Consider the following 16,499-nt stretch of genomic DNA (forward strand, 5'->3'; position numbering starts at 1 on the left):
AGTGATCGGCTAACCCTTTGTTTTGGGGCTTGGTGAATTGGAATTGTGATTTAACTTTTGAATCATTGAAGCGGTGTTTGCCTTTAATTGTTGTGCATGATTTATCGTATTTGCACTACACGCACACAACCCGTGACCGGACTGGGTCACACTAATAGTTTTAAGATGGTATTTAGATGGTTCTTTAACCTTGGCGGTAAGGTTTGCTAAAGGTTATCCCATCGGATCCCGAAAATTTTTCAAAAAATGGCTCAATGGTCGTTCTCATACACGTGAGGCTACGATGCATGAGAATTGCCCTTGTCGACCGAACCAAGCCGAAGTGATTGGACCCGACTAGTCATGACTATTGTACGCGAGGTTGCGACTAGTCATGATGATTGTGCGCGAGGTGCGACATGTCGTTTCATTCATCATTTCACTTTGCAAAAGCCTTTTGGATAGATAGAATAAGATTTAAACTCACGATTCATGCGCATGTCTTTGTGATTGACATTTTTTCGTATGAGAGGTAATTTTTGTCTCTTGTACCTGTTATCTATTTTTATTTTGGGCGGTCCATGGTTTAGGTTGATTGTTTAGAAGTTTCATTGTCTTATTTCCAATTTCGCACTTTGCTTGCGCTTTTACAATTTCATCGTTGTCCTCAATTCTGATTTGGCTTATTCTGTTGTGCGATTTTTACTAAATTTTACGATCGAGCTTTGAGTAAGTGTCAAACACGAAGTTGTAGACCTATGTTTCAACTAATATCTTGCAAAATTTCAGAATTAAATTCATAATTTAAGATGGCCCTTCGTTTTTTCAACAACATGCGGTTATAACAGTTTTCTGAACGTGATTGTTTTGGAGAGAACATTAAACTGATTTGATCCGTGCATTTCTAGTCTGATTGGCCAACATAAAAGTTGTTCATCACCTTCTCAACTATAAGCTCGTAAAATTTGGACATGTTTTGATCAACGTACGGATTAATACGAATTTTTTCGTAAAGCGGACAAACTGAAAATTACATGTTTCAATCCTTTGGCCATAATACTTTGTTCGTTTGAGTCTAGAGGGATGTCATGGGCCGGCTCGCTATTCTTGCTCCCTATACTCATTTTGGGTTTGTTACTGCGTACGGGTAATTTGTCACGGATCCTCTACACATTACTCGTCGTCGCAAAGAGGATGTCCGACATCAACGCTATCGTCGTGCCTGGACGAGAAACTTGGCTCCTTGATCGGCGCTTTGAAGGGATGATGTCCCGAAAGATGGAAGAAATTATGGCCGCCTTCACCGCAAACTTCAATCATCCGCCGCCATCCCGCTTCGCTCTAGTTCCTCCTACGGACAACTCGGTAAAGCCTCGGAAGCTACTCCCTATCCGACAATGCCGGTAGAGGATGTGATCATCACGGGCGTGAGCTCGAGCACGCGCCCGTGGTCCCAATCCCTCAGCCAGCCCCGTGGCCCCGGATTGAATGGTGATACGGCCAAGCTATTGGCCCAAATGGAACGGAGGATCCGAGAGGTCGAGGGGACTCACAACATACCCGGTCGACTGTCTGTCTTTTCAAAGATCATTGTGCCGAAAAGTTCAAGATGCCCGACTCGAAAAGTATGATGGAACTTCCAACCCGGTTCAGATGTCGGAGTTGTCACAAATGTCGATTCATGGTGACAAGATTAATGTCTCTCCGAACGAGTTGCATCTTATCGAACCATGGCCGTTTTTATGTGGGACATTGATGTTATCAGCCCTATCAATCCTAAAGCATCAATGGGCATCGATTCATCTTGGTAGCAATTGACTATTTTCTAAATGAATCGAAGCCGCATCTTATTTAGCGGTCCAGACGAAATATCGTGAAATTTATCCGTCGAGATATCATCGCTCGATATGGTTCACCTGAAGCCATAATCACCGACAATGGCTCAAATTTGAACAACAAGCTAATGGACGAATTGTTCAAGGAATTCAAGATCAAGCATCGAACTCTTCCCCATATCGTCCTCGGATGAATGGAGCAGAGAAGCCGCCAATAAGAATATTAAGAAAATCTTAGCGAAGACGGCCGAGAATTATCGCGATTGGCATGGAGGTTGCCATTTGCACTTATGGCGTATCGGACCTGATCCGGACATCTACGGGGGCAACCCCGTATTCTCTTGTATATGGAATGGAGGTTGTTCTACGGTTGAGTGGAAATTCCTTCCTCACGTATCTTGTCTCAAGCTATTTGACGGAGTGAATGGATCCCAGAGGGCAAGCCAATTGAATCGATCGATGAAAAGAGAATTAAGGCTATATGTCATGGCCGGTGTTATCGAGAGGGTTGCTAATTCATTTAACAAAAAAGTTCGGCCTCGATATTTTGGATCAATGACCTGGTCTTGCGAAAATTGTTGCCAATAGTCCCACTCCCGAAGGGAAGTTTGCTCCAAACTATGATGGTCCATATATAGTAAAGAAGGTGCTCCCTAGTGGTACTTTGATTATGGCCGAGATGGATGGTCGTGTATTTACCAACCGTTGAATTTCGACTGAAGAAATATTATACTTGATTTACTCGATGTTTTCTAATCGAGTTATAATATTATCATTCACAAGTTGTTCACATTTGGGCATTCGTTTGTTTCATCGCTACCAATTTTTGTGAGAGATCGTTTCGAATGGGGGTCTCTCGGCCCAATTGAATCAGCCATCGTAGCGTGAGATTTACATATTCACGAGTAAAAGGGGTTATCTTGCGAAAAATATGACGACCAAGATGAAATCGGTAAAAACTTGCATTCGTTTCATCCATCGAAAGCCTTACAAATAGATCATCGGGTGGGAACGTAAAGCCAACGAGCCCTAATGAGCATCCAAAGGAGCTTAACCGGTCCTCCATACAATTGATGCTCCGCCTACACGATCGCTTCGAGAATCAAGATCCGCCGCTTAAAGAGGAGGAGCTCACATTTCTCTTTAAGCTCGGCTACCTTGTCCTCGTGATACTCGAAAGAAATTCCAAGTCATGGATCGCATTCTCCGCGGGCTATATCCGGGGTCGGATCGTCCATCCTTTCTTCCAGCCATGTGCATTGGAATTTCAAACAATATTGAGCGGATCACGCTCAAAGATGGTCCGAGACATGGCCAAACGTTCCACCAAGTTCCCCTCTCACGAATGGGTGAGACTTGATCATTACCGTAGTCAAGGGCCTTCTTATAATTGTCGCTACAAGATCGGCCAACATCAAGTTATCCGACCGATCCCGATGGCGTGCCCTCACAAGATAGGCCAAAGTAACATCTTGATAAGCATGATTGTAAGCCTCGGGAAGTTAGTGAAGAGGGTAGGGAAGATCCTATATTCTCTTCTAACTTGGTACCTTGAATAGAAACGGTGTCCATATCGTAAACATGAGACGGATTTGGTTTGCCTCGGATGGTTGGCTATATAAGAGTAGCCCTGGCCTAAGAGATTATAAAGTTTCTCCCATTTGGCCAAAACTTCAGCCGAGAAGATGCGTGCAGGGAGGGAGGCCATTGTTGCTGAAGTTGCTGAAAAAGAGTGGATGCGAAAGAGTGCTTAGAAGGTTGGAGATGAGGATATGGAAGCGATAATCGTCTCGGCGTTAAATCCTAATTTAAAGGGCAGAAAAAGTCATAGCAATAATTATTGTGGGGGCCGAGTTAATTATCTGGGTAAAACTACGGACGTTTGTCCGTGAATCACGGATCTACCATCTCGAGGCTCACGAAATTCGAAAAGTTGCGAAATGACTTAAAGGTTCCGCCATATTAAAAGAGGGACAAGCATCTTTGGAAAGATTTGAGGGTCCCACCATGTTAGAAGGAAATGAAGAAGACGGAGCGGGAAACACGAAATCTTGGGAGAAGCACGGCTTAGTGGTTTTCATCAAGTTAAAAGGAGGCTGGAACATGCATGTTTACTGAAGAATTTGGAGAGAGTAAGATGCGGAGAGTAGAGTGAACAAAAGGCGAAAGAAGTATTTCAATCCAACATGTTTGGAGGCTACCAGACTTACCGGAGGCAACCAACCTAGACATCCCCGAGAATGAACGCTGAATTTCGAGGCCGATCATCGGCGAAGCCGTAAACCCAACTCCTTGGCGGTGAAGTTCAAGATCTCGATAACAGAACAACAATAGCAGCAGCAGCAGCCGTAGTCAACCCGTAAAAGAAAACATCAAATCAAAGAGCTCAAGCTGCCTTTTAAGGAGTGCCCTTGCGTGAACGGGAAACGAAAAATGAGTTGGCCGGAAGCTAGGAATGGAGCCCTTGAAGGTCGGTTTTGGTTTCAAAACAAGCGGGCCCAGTGAAGGTTCAAGTGAAAGTCATGAACTTGCGTCTCTAAAGGAAGAAAATGAAGAGCTTGGCGGAGATCAAGAGGTATAGGGATGCTCTTAACATCGCTATTTGCCATGTCGCAAGAACCCCATCACCTTTGGTGGCATGTTCCTTGATGAGCCACATCGAGCATTGAAAATGCTCATTTATCGATTCATCCTCCCGAGCAAGTTCTCGCCAATCGGATTTCGTTGGGGATACATCCCGGATGTCGGCCTTGCGGAGCGATGCCCTTGAGGGAAGTAACATGCATCACTACAATTGGAGTTTCCCGATGTCCGGTCGGCCAATTCAACACCGATGAAACTCCGAATTGTAGCCTACATGGAGCTTGAGTTTTTATTATGGGCTTTCAAAATATCACTCTTTTGAGCATTACTAGCTAGCCCTTATGAATTCTCAAGAGAAGTAGAGACATGCGTGAATGAATGTCTGTTTGTTACAAAGTCCCCATGTGAGACATTCTTCCTTTTACGCCTAGAGTTAATCAAGGGGCAAAGAAAAGATTATCCGCAAATATCATCATGCTTAAATGCGTGAATTCTTTGTTTGTCAACGCCGAAAGGAAAAGCATTAAAAGCCTTCACATAGATAGATGCAAAAGATTTGAGAGAAAATAGCTGCCTCGTTATTGAGAAAGCAAAAGATTCGAGGAAATAACGCCTCGGGAGGAAGTGAAAGATATGAGGAAGGAAATAACCGCCTGTTCGTAGGGGGAACCGAAAGATCGAGGAAGGAAATAACGCCTGTTCATAGAGAAAGCGAAAAGATTTGAGGGCTCCTACATATCGAAAAGGAAAAAGATGACGATTGAGTGAGAGGCAAGAGTTATTACGAAATGGATCCAAGGCACTAAGACCGGAAAGGAGAGAAAAAGTTGTCCTCTTTCGTAGAAAAGCGAGAACCTATATGCGAGACTAATGGATCGGAAAAGTTTATAAATGACCACTAGAACTCGTCACGAAAGCCACCATCACTTTTGTGATTTTCGGGCATTGTTTTGCAAGTCGAGAACATCTAAAGCTCGTCTGGTCGAAACGGCCATTTTTGATCTACATATGGAAGGTTTTAAAGAAAAACACGTTCATTCCGGCGGAAGTATGGGAACCTTCCTATCCGAAGATTAGTCATGGTCATTGATGGCAACCCCGTTTCCTCTCAATCCTCGTTGCTATCTTGGAAGTTGCATGTCGGGTTTTTGCTAATGCGAAAGCAACGGATGCCTTACAAGTTGGGCGGACAAATATGATTTTGACATCGTCGTCACGGCCGTCGTAGGGATCGACATGGCGTCTCTTAAAGATCATTGATTGAGTTGGACATACGGTCATCGTAGTATCGCAAGTAATGATCGCGTTCATAACGAGGGCCATATCGCATGGTGCTCGAGACGTCCGAGGCGTCCGTTCAAGTGCTCAAAACATTTGGCAGATGTAAGGAAGCAATTACTTGTACAAAAACCACCGACACGACGATTTTGTCCAAAAGAAAAGGCCCCTTTGGTCCGCCAAGCTTCATTCTATATTCATTGAGGATTGCTAGGAATCAATTCAAGACGACCCCCGGTTGTACATAAAATGATGAATATAGACGGACTCACCATGCAAAGTGTCACAAATCACCTTCAAAGGGTTAGAGATAGGTCGAGGAAGCACGATGAGCTTGGGACCAAGGCGGCCGGACCGGAGTTGGTGGAAGATCAATTCGGGAAAACCTACCGAGCAAAGGTACCCGGCCACTTCCCAATCAAGAATAAGGTTATACCAACATTCCGCTGGTGGTTCTAGTAGCACATTGATCATCCCTACAAGTTCCCGAGCAACGACGGAGGCTCAAGCTTAAGGAGTCGTCGCCACGCAATCGTCACGTGTTAGAAGTAACAATGCCCAATTCGAGTATCAATTGCTCGAAAAATCGAAGATTACTTTGATGATGAGCTTGCTACCTTGATGAGCTGTTTGGAAATGAAGGACCTCGAGCGTGATGAAGCAGTTATTATGGGTCTTCAAACAACGATTGTTGGTGTTTAGTCCAAAAGAATCGTTGATCGTTGGAATGGCTAGCAGAGAGGTGGAACCAATCTCGCATGAATACTTCTTTGATTCCATGTATAGTTCCTCTGGTGGGATATTTTTTTACTTTTAGTTGTCTAGATTTGCCTAGAGTTAAAGGGCGAATTTTCTCCTCCCTTATCAAATACGTGAGTTCCTTGTTAAGCTAGGCTGTAGAAAATCAATTTGTGGACGACGCCCGAACGCCCGTAAGAGATTCCGAATAGCCTTACTTGGGAGAATACGAGTAAAGGCCAGCGGACTCAAAGATGGGTAACTCCGTATCGTCCCAATTGGCTCTCAATCATTTCAAACTCGATTTAAGCTTATTTCATTCTCGAGGAGATTGCCAACTGTTTTGAGAACAATATAGCAAAAGCGAACCAACGTGGACGCCAACATCACCACCCTAGTGGTTGGGGGAATGACGGTGGTCGGCGTTCGGGTTCGATCCGGGATTTGGCATCAATGTACAAAGATTAATAAAAACCTTTTTGCTTGGTTCAATGACCGATTGAAGCTCAGCCGGATGGTTACAAAACCGGAGAGATAACATCCCGACCATACAATCCGATCGATGAGTTGATCTTTTCAATTCAAAGTTCACAAGAAATTCGTACAAGGGTAAAGCGGTATCGTTTCAACTCGTTTAGGACATGAGAACGTACATTGATGCTTTCCCTTTTGATTTTAGGGGTCCTGCCTTTCCGGATAGGGAAGTATCCATTCTCCCGAAAAATTAATGAAATAAGAATTGAAGCCTTTGACAATCTCATGTCTCGAACGGATAATGAAGTTTTTGCAACTCATTTGCATGGAGGGGCAACTGCGATCCCGCCCCTAAGAAGTTTCTTATGTGCTTGCGATTCTGTCCACCAAGATAAAAGTTGTTGCATTTTATATGCTCAAAACACTCATACATTACAAAGTTTGCGCATGATGTTCTCATGTTTAATTTACCAACCGAATAAGGAATATGAACTACATAAGATACATCGAATGTATGGAATGGGGCGAGGGGGATGATGAAAGGCAATCCTTTCCCAAACACGTCCAATTTTTTCAGGCGAGATGAACGGTGGCAAAATTCCGCATTCCCCGAGGTAAAGAGTTTTTTCGAAAGGTACGATAGCCGAAATGTAGAGGCATTCGGTTCTCTATCCCAAACACTGTGATCCATTGATTACCCCTTTTGGCGGTGGTTTCATTTCTTTACCCCTCAAGAACCACCCCACATCGGGGTCCGATTTAATTCTAGCAAACACGAGGTAAATGGTTAGAAATTTTCTTGCTCGGACTAACATTAATCTTCGGGTGTTTTTTGCATTTATACTCGAATTTTAATTCAAGTGCCTTAGGATGATGAAGAGCATTCACTTTCTATCCTATACACTTCATTCTTTGCATAGCCCACTTGAGCTGCAAATTCATTTCTTAAACCCCGTTGGTGATCATTTGCTCATTCCAAAGGCGAAGATAGCATTTTCCCAAGGATTAGAATTGGAGATGGTCGAGTCAAGGAGAATTCCCGAATGATCATTATGCTTGTTGTAATTCCTGGTTCAAAGTCATGGGATTGTAAAAAAAAGGAGAGGCAAACTCGGCTTAAAGGAGAAGGGCCCGCTCTAAAAAAACAAAAACAAAAAAACAAAAAAACAAAAAAAGCAAAATAAAGAGATGTCGAAGGGCTCTCAAAGAAAAAGGAAAAGAAATCTTTTCTCAAAAAAAAGAAGAAAAAAGAAAAATGAGAGTCGGGAGTAAGAAAAGCAAAGGCGATCTCATATGAAAATTTCAAGCATAGGAAAAGCAAAGTGCCTACCAAAGTAAGGCCAATGCACATTCATTTGTAAAGTACTTTGGATTTTGAATGTACATTTTTGCATGTTAAGTTGTAAATTCCATGTACATGTTTGCATTGTGTCTCTTGCAAATCCTTGACGGACACTTGTTATGAAGAAGACTCCCCAAGAAATCGGTTTGTAAGTGCAATTTTCGGTAGAAAACTACCATCCCTCATTCAATGATGGTATTCTTTTCAAGACATTTCCGAAGACCAAGATCGGTGACTAGTCAACGATGATCACCGACGTCAAGCCCTTTTCATTTAATTTCGAGCCAAAACGAGCCTTTTGTTCCTGGTCCCCAATCCTAGCCTACGTTATAACCCTCCAAAGTCTCTTCGATTAGGGCACTTGAGTTAACGTAGAGTTAAATGATTTTAAGCATCACTCGAAGAAGTTCGAGCAAGATTATTTCTCTCTTTTTTTTGGGGATTCTTGACTTGTAAACGGAGCAAATGATGAAGAAATTCATTACCTTGACTAACGGAGTCCCCTTTGTAAACCTTTGACCTAGCTCTCATTACGGTCCTAATCAAGACCCCGGATCGACTCGGTCGTATCAATTGCGAGATTACTTGGATCCTTATCGAATGCGATGATGGAAAGATTGAGTGATTTCTCTTGAATCCTGCGGGATAAATAGCTTTTTCGAGAGTGAGAGAAAGCCCTTTCGGACAAGTCCCCCATTCACTCCATTCGAGGTATTCGTAATGTGAGAACCTCCTAGACAAAATTGGTAATGCAAACTTGCAGAATGGTTATGATGAACCATAGTATGAGTGATTGCATTATACTCATTGTTGAATATGTTTGTGTGTGTTACCTCGACATTCTATGATAGGTAATACATTCCCGATGTTCGAGTTCCCTCCCAAGGTCTCAAATTCTTCCAAGGATTATTGAATGAGCAAGTTTTTGGAATGCCTACGTACGATACAATCGCTTCGTTCCTTGATTAATCGTTTGGGAAGTAAGTTTTAACCCCTTTTCAAATTAACAACTCTTCTCATGATAGTTGTTATGATTCAATCGAGCAATATGCCCCTTTTGTACTTATCGATTCCATTCGATGGTGCTCCTATCAAATATTGTTCAATTCGGCAATATGCCTCTTCTCAGTCGTGTAGACATATGCACCGGCGATCTTGACATCTTATCAAATCATAACGACGTAGCTCTTATGGTTTCAATCTCGGACGTGAAGACATATGGGCGATCTCGACATCTTATCAAATCATAACGACGTAGCTCTTATGGTTTCAATCTCGGACGTGAAGACATATGCCGGCGATCTTGACATCTCTTCAAATCATAACGACGTAGCTCTTATGATTTGATCGATCACGAAGACGTATGCACGGTGATCTTGACCTTTAGTCGGCTCATAATGACATAGCTCTTTGATTTTCGGCTCCTTTATCAAATCATGAAGACATAAGCACCCATATTTTTGATCCAAACCAAATCATACGACGTAGCTCTTATGATTTTGGTTCCTTATTGAATCGTGAAGACATATGCGGCGATTTCGACATTTAATCAACTCACAACGACGTAGCTCTTGTGAACTTGATCCCACTTCTTTCGACTCACAACGACGTAGCTCTTGTGATCTCAAACGAACACATATCTTGCTGTCTTGCATTAGGGAGAAGTCTCGATGAGATAGGCCAAATACCTTAAAATCCTTCGCAAAAAGAAGCTTGGAAATTAAGAGAACCATTAGCTTACAGAAATTTGGTAAAACAGGTATTCTTGTATGCGATCCATGTGGGTTTCTCTAACATGGAAAAGAGGAATTATGACACATGTTTATTTGCCTTGCATATCATGCATCACTTCATTACATTAAAAAATGGGATTAAAACTCCCGCTAAAAAATCATCCATAATTTGCATGTCAAAATTTAGGATTCAATTTTGTCTTTAAGCGGAACCTCTACGAGCCTCCACTAATGTTGACGCCTAAATTTTGACTAATCTATTTTTTGCATAAAAATTATAAAAAATCATCTCACATATTTATTTTTAGCGTACATTGCATTGGCATATAATTGGGCAAGCGGAACACTTAATTTAGCATGCGTCTAGACTAGGCACGGGATGGAAAAATACACCGAGAAGATTTGAAACTTTAGGGACTGTATTGCAAATACTTAAAACTTTGTATTGCAAATACTTGAAACTTCGGGGACGCATTGCAAATACCAAAAGAAGATGGAGAAAGGAAGATGGTGAAGAGAAGATAATGAAAGAAAGGTGGTGAAGAGAAGATAATGAAAGAAAGGTGGTGAAGAGAAGATAAAGAAGAGAAGATAATGAAAGGAAGATGGTGAAGGGAAGATGAAGAAGAGAAGATGAATATGAAGAAGGGAAGATGAAAATGGAAGGTGAAGAAATGAAGATGAAGAAGAGAAGATGAAAATGGAAGGTGAAGAAGTGAAGATGAAGAATGAATGATGGAGAACTTTGCCTATAAAAGAGGAGTAGAATTGAGAGAGAAGGGGGGGAGAGTGAAAGAGAATTGAGAGAGTTTTAGAGTGGAAGAGAATTGAGAGAATTTGTGAGAGAAATTCTTTAGAGAGGAAAAAGAGAGTTCTTGAGAAAAATCGTAAGAGAAAATTTGAGAGTGAAGAAAAGAGTTTTAGTGAGCATCATCTTCGACGAGTCCCGGCGTACTTCGCCTCTCGCCATCCAACAACGCCAGCTTGCCTTTTTTCGACGATAGCCACGTTCTTCCAACTCCGAGATCTTGAAGGAAGCCATAACGTGTACGTGAGTAAGATTTTGTGTAATAGAAGGTAACCCTTTCCATCTCGATCTACAAAAATGTAATCGTTTGGTGTGAACATTTGTTTGTTTATTTTAGACATGTCACGTGTCCCAAAATTTAGCATTATTACATGTTAATTTATTTTTGTAAATACTCGTGATTGGCTGCGTTTTCTTTCTTTCTAAATCACCCATGGTGTATATCGTACAAAGTTCAATGTTTTACATCCCCATAAAAAGAAGAAAAATCAAAAATTGCATCTTTGAATTTCAAGTAAAATCCATCAAAATTGCCAAATCAATTATTTTTCATGAAAATGGTACCGAAAGGGCGTTAGAGTAATCTAGCGTAACCAAATCCCCAATTCAAAATCTCGGTTCGCGGAAATAAGATAGTTTTTCCCGCTATTTTATTTAGGTTTCTAATCAACCTACCGAAAATGATTAGTGGCGACTCCAAATTCAAAACACATTGCATGTTAATTATTTGAACCTTAAGTTGCGATTTGGTATGGACTTGGGAGAGTCCGAGTTAGGTTAGTTAATTAATTAACCCGATAATCCATTAGCCCGAAAATTAACTTGTTTATTTTTTTTTAAGGTCGCGCCAACACCGCATGTCACCACGATCTGTAATTTTTTAGTTTGCCTTGTGCAAGATGACCCGAACACCGTGCTGTGGCTGGAGGGTGACGACATCGGAAGGAGCATGCACATAAGAAGGAGAGAGCTCGAATTTGAATTGCTGGAGTATCAAGGCAAGCGCCATCTTCGCCTCTATCATTGCGAAGTTCTGGCCGATGCATATACGGGAGCCCCATCCGAATGGGAAAAAGGAGAGTTGGTTCTTGGTGGCCTTGGACACTCCCTCGGCAAACCTCTCCGGCTTAAACTCCTCGGCATCCTCACCCCACAATTCTTTATCATGGTGGATGAGGAGAGTTGGAATTGCGAGCTGGACTCCAGGGGGTATGGTCAACTTCCCGAGTTTTGTTTCCTTGTGAACGTTGCGTAGGAGAATCATAAGCGGAGGATATAACCTCATAACCTCATTCAAGATCATTGTGACCTAATCGCAACAAATCCACAAATGTTAGCATAGGATAAAGATTAGTATGTAGGATCATCTATGTGTGATTATGCCCGAGAAAGACTACAATGAAAACAGCATCCACAAAGAGAACGGAAAAGATATGTTACTTTCATCCAATGAAAAAGGTGTAAGGATCATCAGAACTCTTCAGATTGGACCTATTATAAGTACCACTCTCAATAAAAGAGGAAAAGAGTATTGAACTTACAATCTTGAGATGGCTTAACCCGTCATGGTCAGGTTTTCTGCTTCCAAAGATTTGGAGGACCTCCTCCCTAGCTCGCGCTTGCCAATCCGAGTGCACGCTCAACAGGACCATGGTCCAAACCAGCAAGACCGAAGTCGTCTCTTGTCCAGCGAAGTAGAAAAGCTTGCACTCCCCGATCACGTCGTGAAGGCTCATCTTGACATTCTCTTTCGCGTTTGACTGCAGTAGCAGCCCCAACAGATCATCGCCAGAAGCTTCCCCTGCCCTCATTGCTTTCTCTTTTTTGCGGACGATGTCCGTGAGCAGAGCATTCACTTCCTTATCTATCTTCTTCATCCTCCTGTTCATCTTAGTTGGCACAAACCTGCGAAATATTGAATCAAATAGTTGGATTTCTTGTAATGTCATGATTGTCAGCCAGAAACTCATTTAGACTAAATAAGCTTATGGATGATGAAAGAGGTTACCTCCAGCCGGGGATGTTGACCGATCGAATGACTTCTAGCACGAGCAGGGTTTGCTCCTCCTGAAGTTCAAAGATCCTTTTGCCTTCTTCAAAGCTACTACCAAATGCTGTTCGAGAGATCACCTCTCGAGTTAAATGTTGAAGGTCGGCCCACGCGTCCACCTCACACGACCTCTCTGCTGATACCAATTTTTCCCATCTACCAACTATTTCAGTGCAACTTGAATAAAAAGCGGGCAACATAAGCTGCAAAGGACAACGAACCAATACAAAGAAGGAATTAAGAGAAACATCCAGAGGCATCAATGTGTGTGGTTCAATTCATTTGACCAGAATATAGTTTCCATGTACCTTCAACTTCTCTATGTGGAATGCTGGATTGATGATCCTCCGGTGCCGTGCCCATTTCTCGCCCTCGTGGTTCGCGAGTCCATCGGCGAGCAACTTCACCAGCGGATTGAAGTCTGGCCTTTGATAGTCATCTATCTTGGAGAAGATCTCCTTTATTTGTTCCAGGTTCGTTATGTTCACTCTCGGTGTTGGGCCTAGCCACATGAACGAGTCTTTGCCTGCAATGCCCACAGCAAAATAAGAGCCCCATTGCCAAATGAATTACATTAGCAGCTGGCTTTTTATGACGACAGTCAATCAATGTCAAAAACATTCTGTTAATCTCATTCACAGATGGCCTCGTTTGCAGAGATAGAACTTTCTACACTATTGAGTAGTCTCGACTCCAGACATGTATTGGCACGTGCATTTGACTTGTTCACATGATTGCGAAGGATCCCGAATGTGTGCACGTCAAAATAAGCAATCATTTAAAAGACTTGAGATGCATTAATCTCTTTGATCGCCAAAATTCAAAATGGGGAAGCACCAACTTCCAATAGAAAGGTCAGTAAATTCGGATGTTCTTGAAACTCCCATCGGAAACAGCATCGGCCAAAGCTCAAAAACCAAGTGAAGATGTGCATACCATGGGTTTGGTAGGATTGCTGCAAGTAAGGCATGAGGCGAGGCTTGATGTCGTCGGAGACGGCGATGGGCTTGGACATGGCTTCCTCGAGCAACCGCGAGTTCTCCTTGAGGTCTCCACGCAGGAAGGTGTAGGGTTCGCCAGACAAGCCTTGCTGTCTCAGGAGCCTCTCGAGCCGCTTCGGCCTCAACCACACCCAGTTCACCGCCCTCCACACCAACGTCGTTAGGACGACCAGAACCGTCGCTACTGCAATTGACTGGATTGATACCTCCATATTTTCTTCTTCTTTCTGCGTTTCTATGTCTGTATGTCAGTCTCTGTGTGCGTCTGTTTGTTGCGTGCGTATGAGAGAGAGAGAGAGGAAGAGAGGAAGATGTGTTGATGGCTTGATAATGTTGGGCAAGGTGTCGTGTTTATATAGCCACAGCCCATCCATAGCCATGTGCGTTTGCCAAGAAACTTCTTGACCGTGACCCGAATTTTGGGAAATAGAAAAGGAACCGAAAAGAGAAGGATGCCCAAAAATAAAGAGAAGAAAAAACTACTCACGGCTCAAGATGCCAGGATGAGCATAGCATCCGTATTGAATCGAATACGTGCGTTCCATCTGAATCCCATAAAATCTTTGCTGCAACATATCCAGTCTGGGACGGGGATAACGAATAATTTCTCAAAAGCCATGGAATCTCACTCTTTTGCTGGCAAGACATGTGATTAGAGGTTTAACCATGTCGGTTTTCGTGATGTAGTATTGCCATGATAGCTATTTCAACATGGGATATGAATACACGAATCAAATACGTGCTCCTTCCACGCCCCAAGTCCAAATACACATAACCATTCATAAAGCATAGTTTTTTTTTTTTTTTCTCTTTTTTGGTCGAACATTAAGCATAGTTTAGATGGTAGAATTCTTTGCCCATTCATTAAACAAACGTCCCCTTAAAATGTCATCATGTACGTTTAAGACGGTTGAGAGAAAGGAAAAGACCGTCCCAACCTCGTAAGAATCTACAGGACCGCACGTGCTGGCATTTTGTCAAGGATGGTCCAGGCCCACAAGCCGGAAAAGCACGACCCGTAGTTTGAAGTTTTGACCCAAAAAGGGACAAAACTAAAAACGCGTGGTTTGGCGACTAATCTTTGTCTTGCAGGAGATGCCTTTCCGATTTTGGCTTTGATTGCCATTACTTGGTAAGCAAGGTGTTCTAGATTCCTCGATGGCCGGATTTGACTCGTTCATGTGGCATCCACATTGCCATGACTTCAATTACACTCCCCAAGAAAAATCCCACAAAAAATTATGAAAAAAATTTAAATGACGCAAAACTTCCTACGTGGCATATCCGGCACCGACGTAAATAATTTTACTTTATCTTTTTTAATTGTTTTTTTTCTTTTCTTTTTTATTTTCTTCTCTTTTCCTTCTTTTCTCTTTTCTTTTTTCACCGTGGTCGGCGAGGGTCGCCAGAGGTACCGGCTACAAACGAGACCGCCTTGCCCGGACATGGGCAATGCCGGCAAGGGCCACGTTGGTGAGCCGCCGACCACAATGAAAAAAAAAAGAAAAAGAAAAAGAAAATTAATATAATTTGGAAAATATTGAAAAATTTAAAAAAATCGTCAACGTCGATTATACCACATAGGACGGTGGTGTTCACGTCGGTGATTTATAATTAGAATTGATAGGATGGGCCACAGGAGAAAATTGTCAAACAACTTAGGACTAAATTAGTTAAATTAAAAGGTTTAAGATTGAATTGGAGCAAATATAATAGATATATGACTCCTTTTTTTTTTATATAATTATCCCAATAATGCACACCTGAACATCCATGGGACCATAACTTCATGATTAAGTTTCATGCGGCAACAATGAGGAAATTCCCCTTCTTCTTCCTTTCAAGGAAATATCCACGTCCACATCCAATCCTACGACTGATCGCATTCGACGACAGAGGGAGGGAAGGAAACGAAATGAAACACGCATCGCAATTCCTTGTAATTGTATGACAAAATAAGTTGGAAAGAATATGACGATTCTTTTTCTTGTGCCTGGTAAATTTTGGAATTGAAAATGTCTAAAATGTCCTTAAAATGTGCAATGAGTGAGTTAAAAAAAAATAAAGGGTACACTCAAAATTATTGTGCGTATTAACTCTCTTGATATTTTTCCAAGGAATGGATTGGCCATACCTTAAGTGGAGCCGTGGAATGGCCACTCCTTCTGTTCCCCTTGTTTGATGGAGGAATGAAGCATCCACATCTCTTTGCAAGAACAAACAAAGGAAGTGAAACCTCATCCAAAATATCGATTTCATTCGGATTGACAACTCCCGAGCGAAGCCTAGTTCGCGCAATTTAACAAGGGTAAATAACGTCGATGGTCCATGAACTTTGAATTAATGTGCAATATGATCCATCAACTTTAAATTCGTTCAATATACTTCTTGAGTTACCCAAGATGCAATGTTGTCCCGAAACTTTTAATTTGTCTAACGTGAGCCTTAGATTTTGAGTGCATGTTCAATTTTGTCCCTGGACTGTACGAAGATATTTAATGTTGTCCCTAAGCTTGAATTAACAGGAGGAAAATTATAGTGTCTCGAGACTAAATTGAACTTGTACAAAAAAAAAAAAACCCAAGATCCAAAAACCACATTGAACAAATTAAAAGTTTAGAGATCGTATTAGACATTAGCTAAAAGTTGAAGGACCACGTTGAATAAACTTAAAGTTT

General features: G+C 42.1%; 1 protein-coding gene across 1 annotated transcript; it reads right to left on the reverse strand.

The window, feature by feature from the left end:
• Nucleotides 1–11,632: 11,632 nt before the first annotated feature.
• On the reverse strand, nt 11,633–14,127 carry LOC115756462 (cytochrome P450 72A397-like). The gene is made up of 5 exons (XM_030696259.2): nt 13,757–14,127; nt 13,129–13,346; nt 12,779–13,023; nt 12,312–12,675; nt 11,633–12,079 (listed from the first exon to the last, which is right to left on the reverse strand). Exons 1-5 carry the CDS (start codon nt 14,031–14,033, stop codon nt 11,651–11,653), a joined length of 1,533 nt encoding a protein of 510 aa, XP_030552119.1. The 5' UTR covers nt 14,034–14,127; the 3' UTR covers nt 11,633–11,650.
• Between the last annotated feature and the right edge of the window lie 2,372 nt (nt 14,128–16,499).

Source organism: Rhodamnia argentea, chromosome 2 (genome assembly GCF_020921035.1).
Source record: "Rhodamnia argentea isolate NSW1041297 chromosome 2, ASM2092103v1, whole genome shotgun sequence".
Taxonomy (NCBI): Eukaryota; Viridiplantae; Streptophyta; class Magnoliopsida; order Myrtales; family Myrtaceae; genus Rhodamnia; species Rhodamnia argentea.

Coding starts and splice junctions, on each gene's coding strand:
- LOC115756462 (XM_030696259.2), bottom strand. CDS start 14,033: ATGGAGGTATCAATCCAGTCAATTGCAGTAGCGACGGTTCTGGTCGTC. Junction 13,347..13,756: donor GCAATCCTACCAAACCCATG/GTATGCACATCT, acceptor TGGGCATTGCAG/GCAAAGACTCGTTCATGTGG. Junction 12,676..12,778: donor GTCAACATCCCCGGCTGGAG/GTAACCTCTTTC, acceptor AATATTTCGCAG/GTTTGTGCCAACTAAGATGA.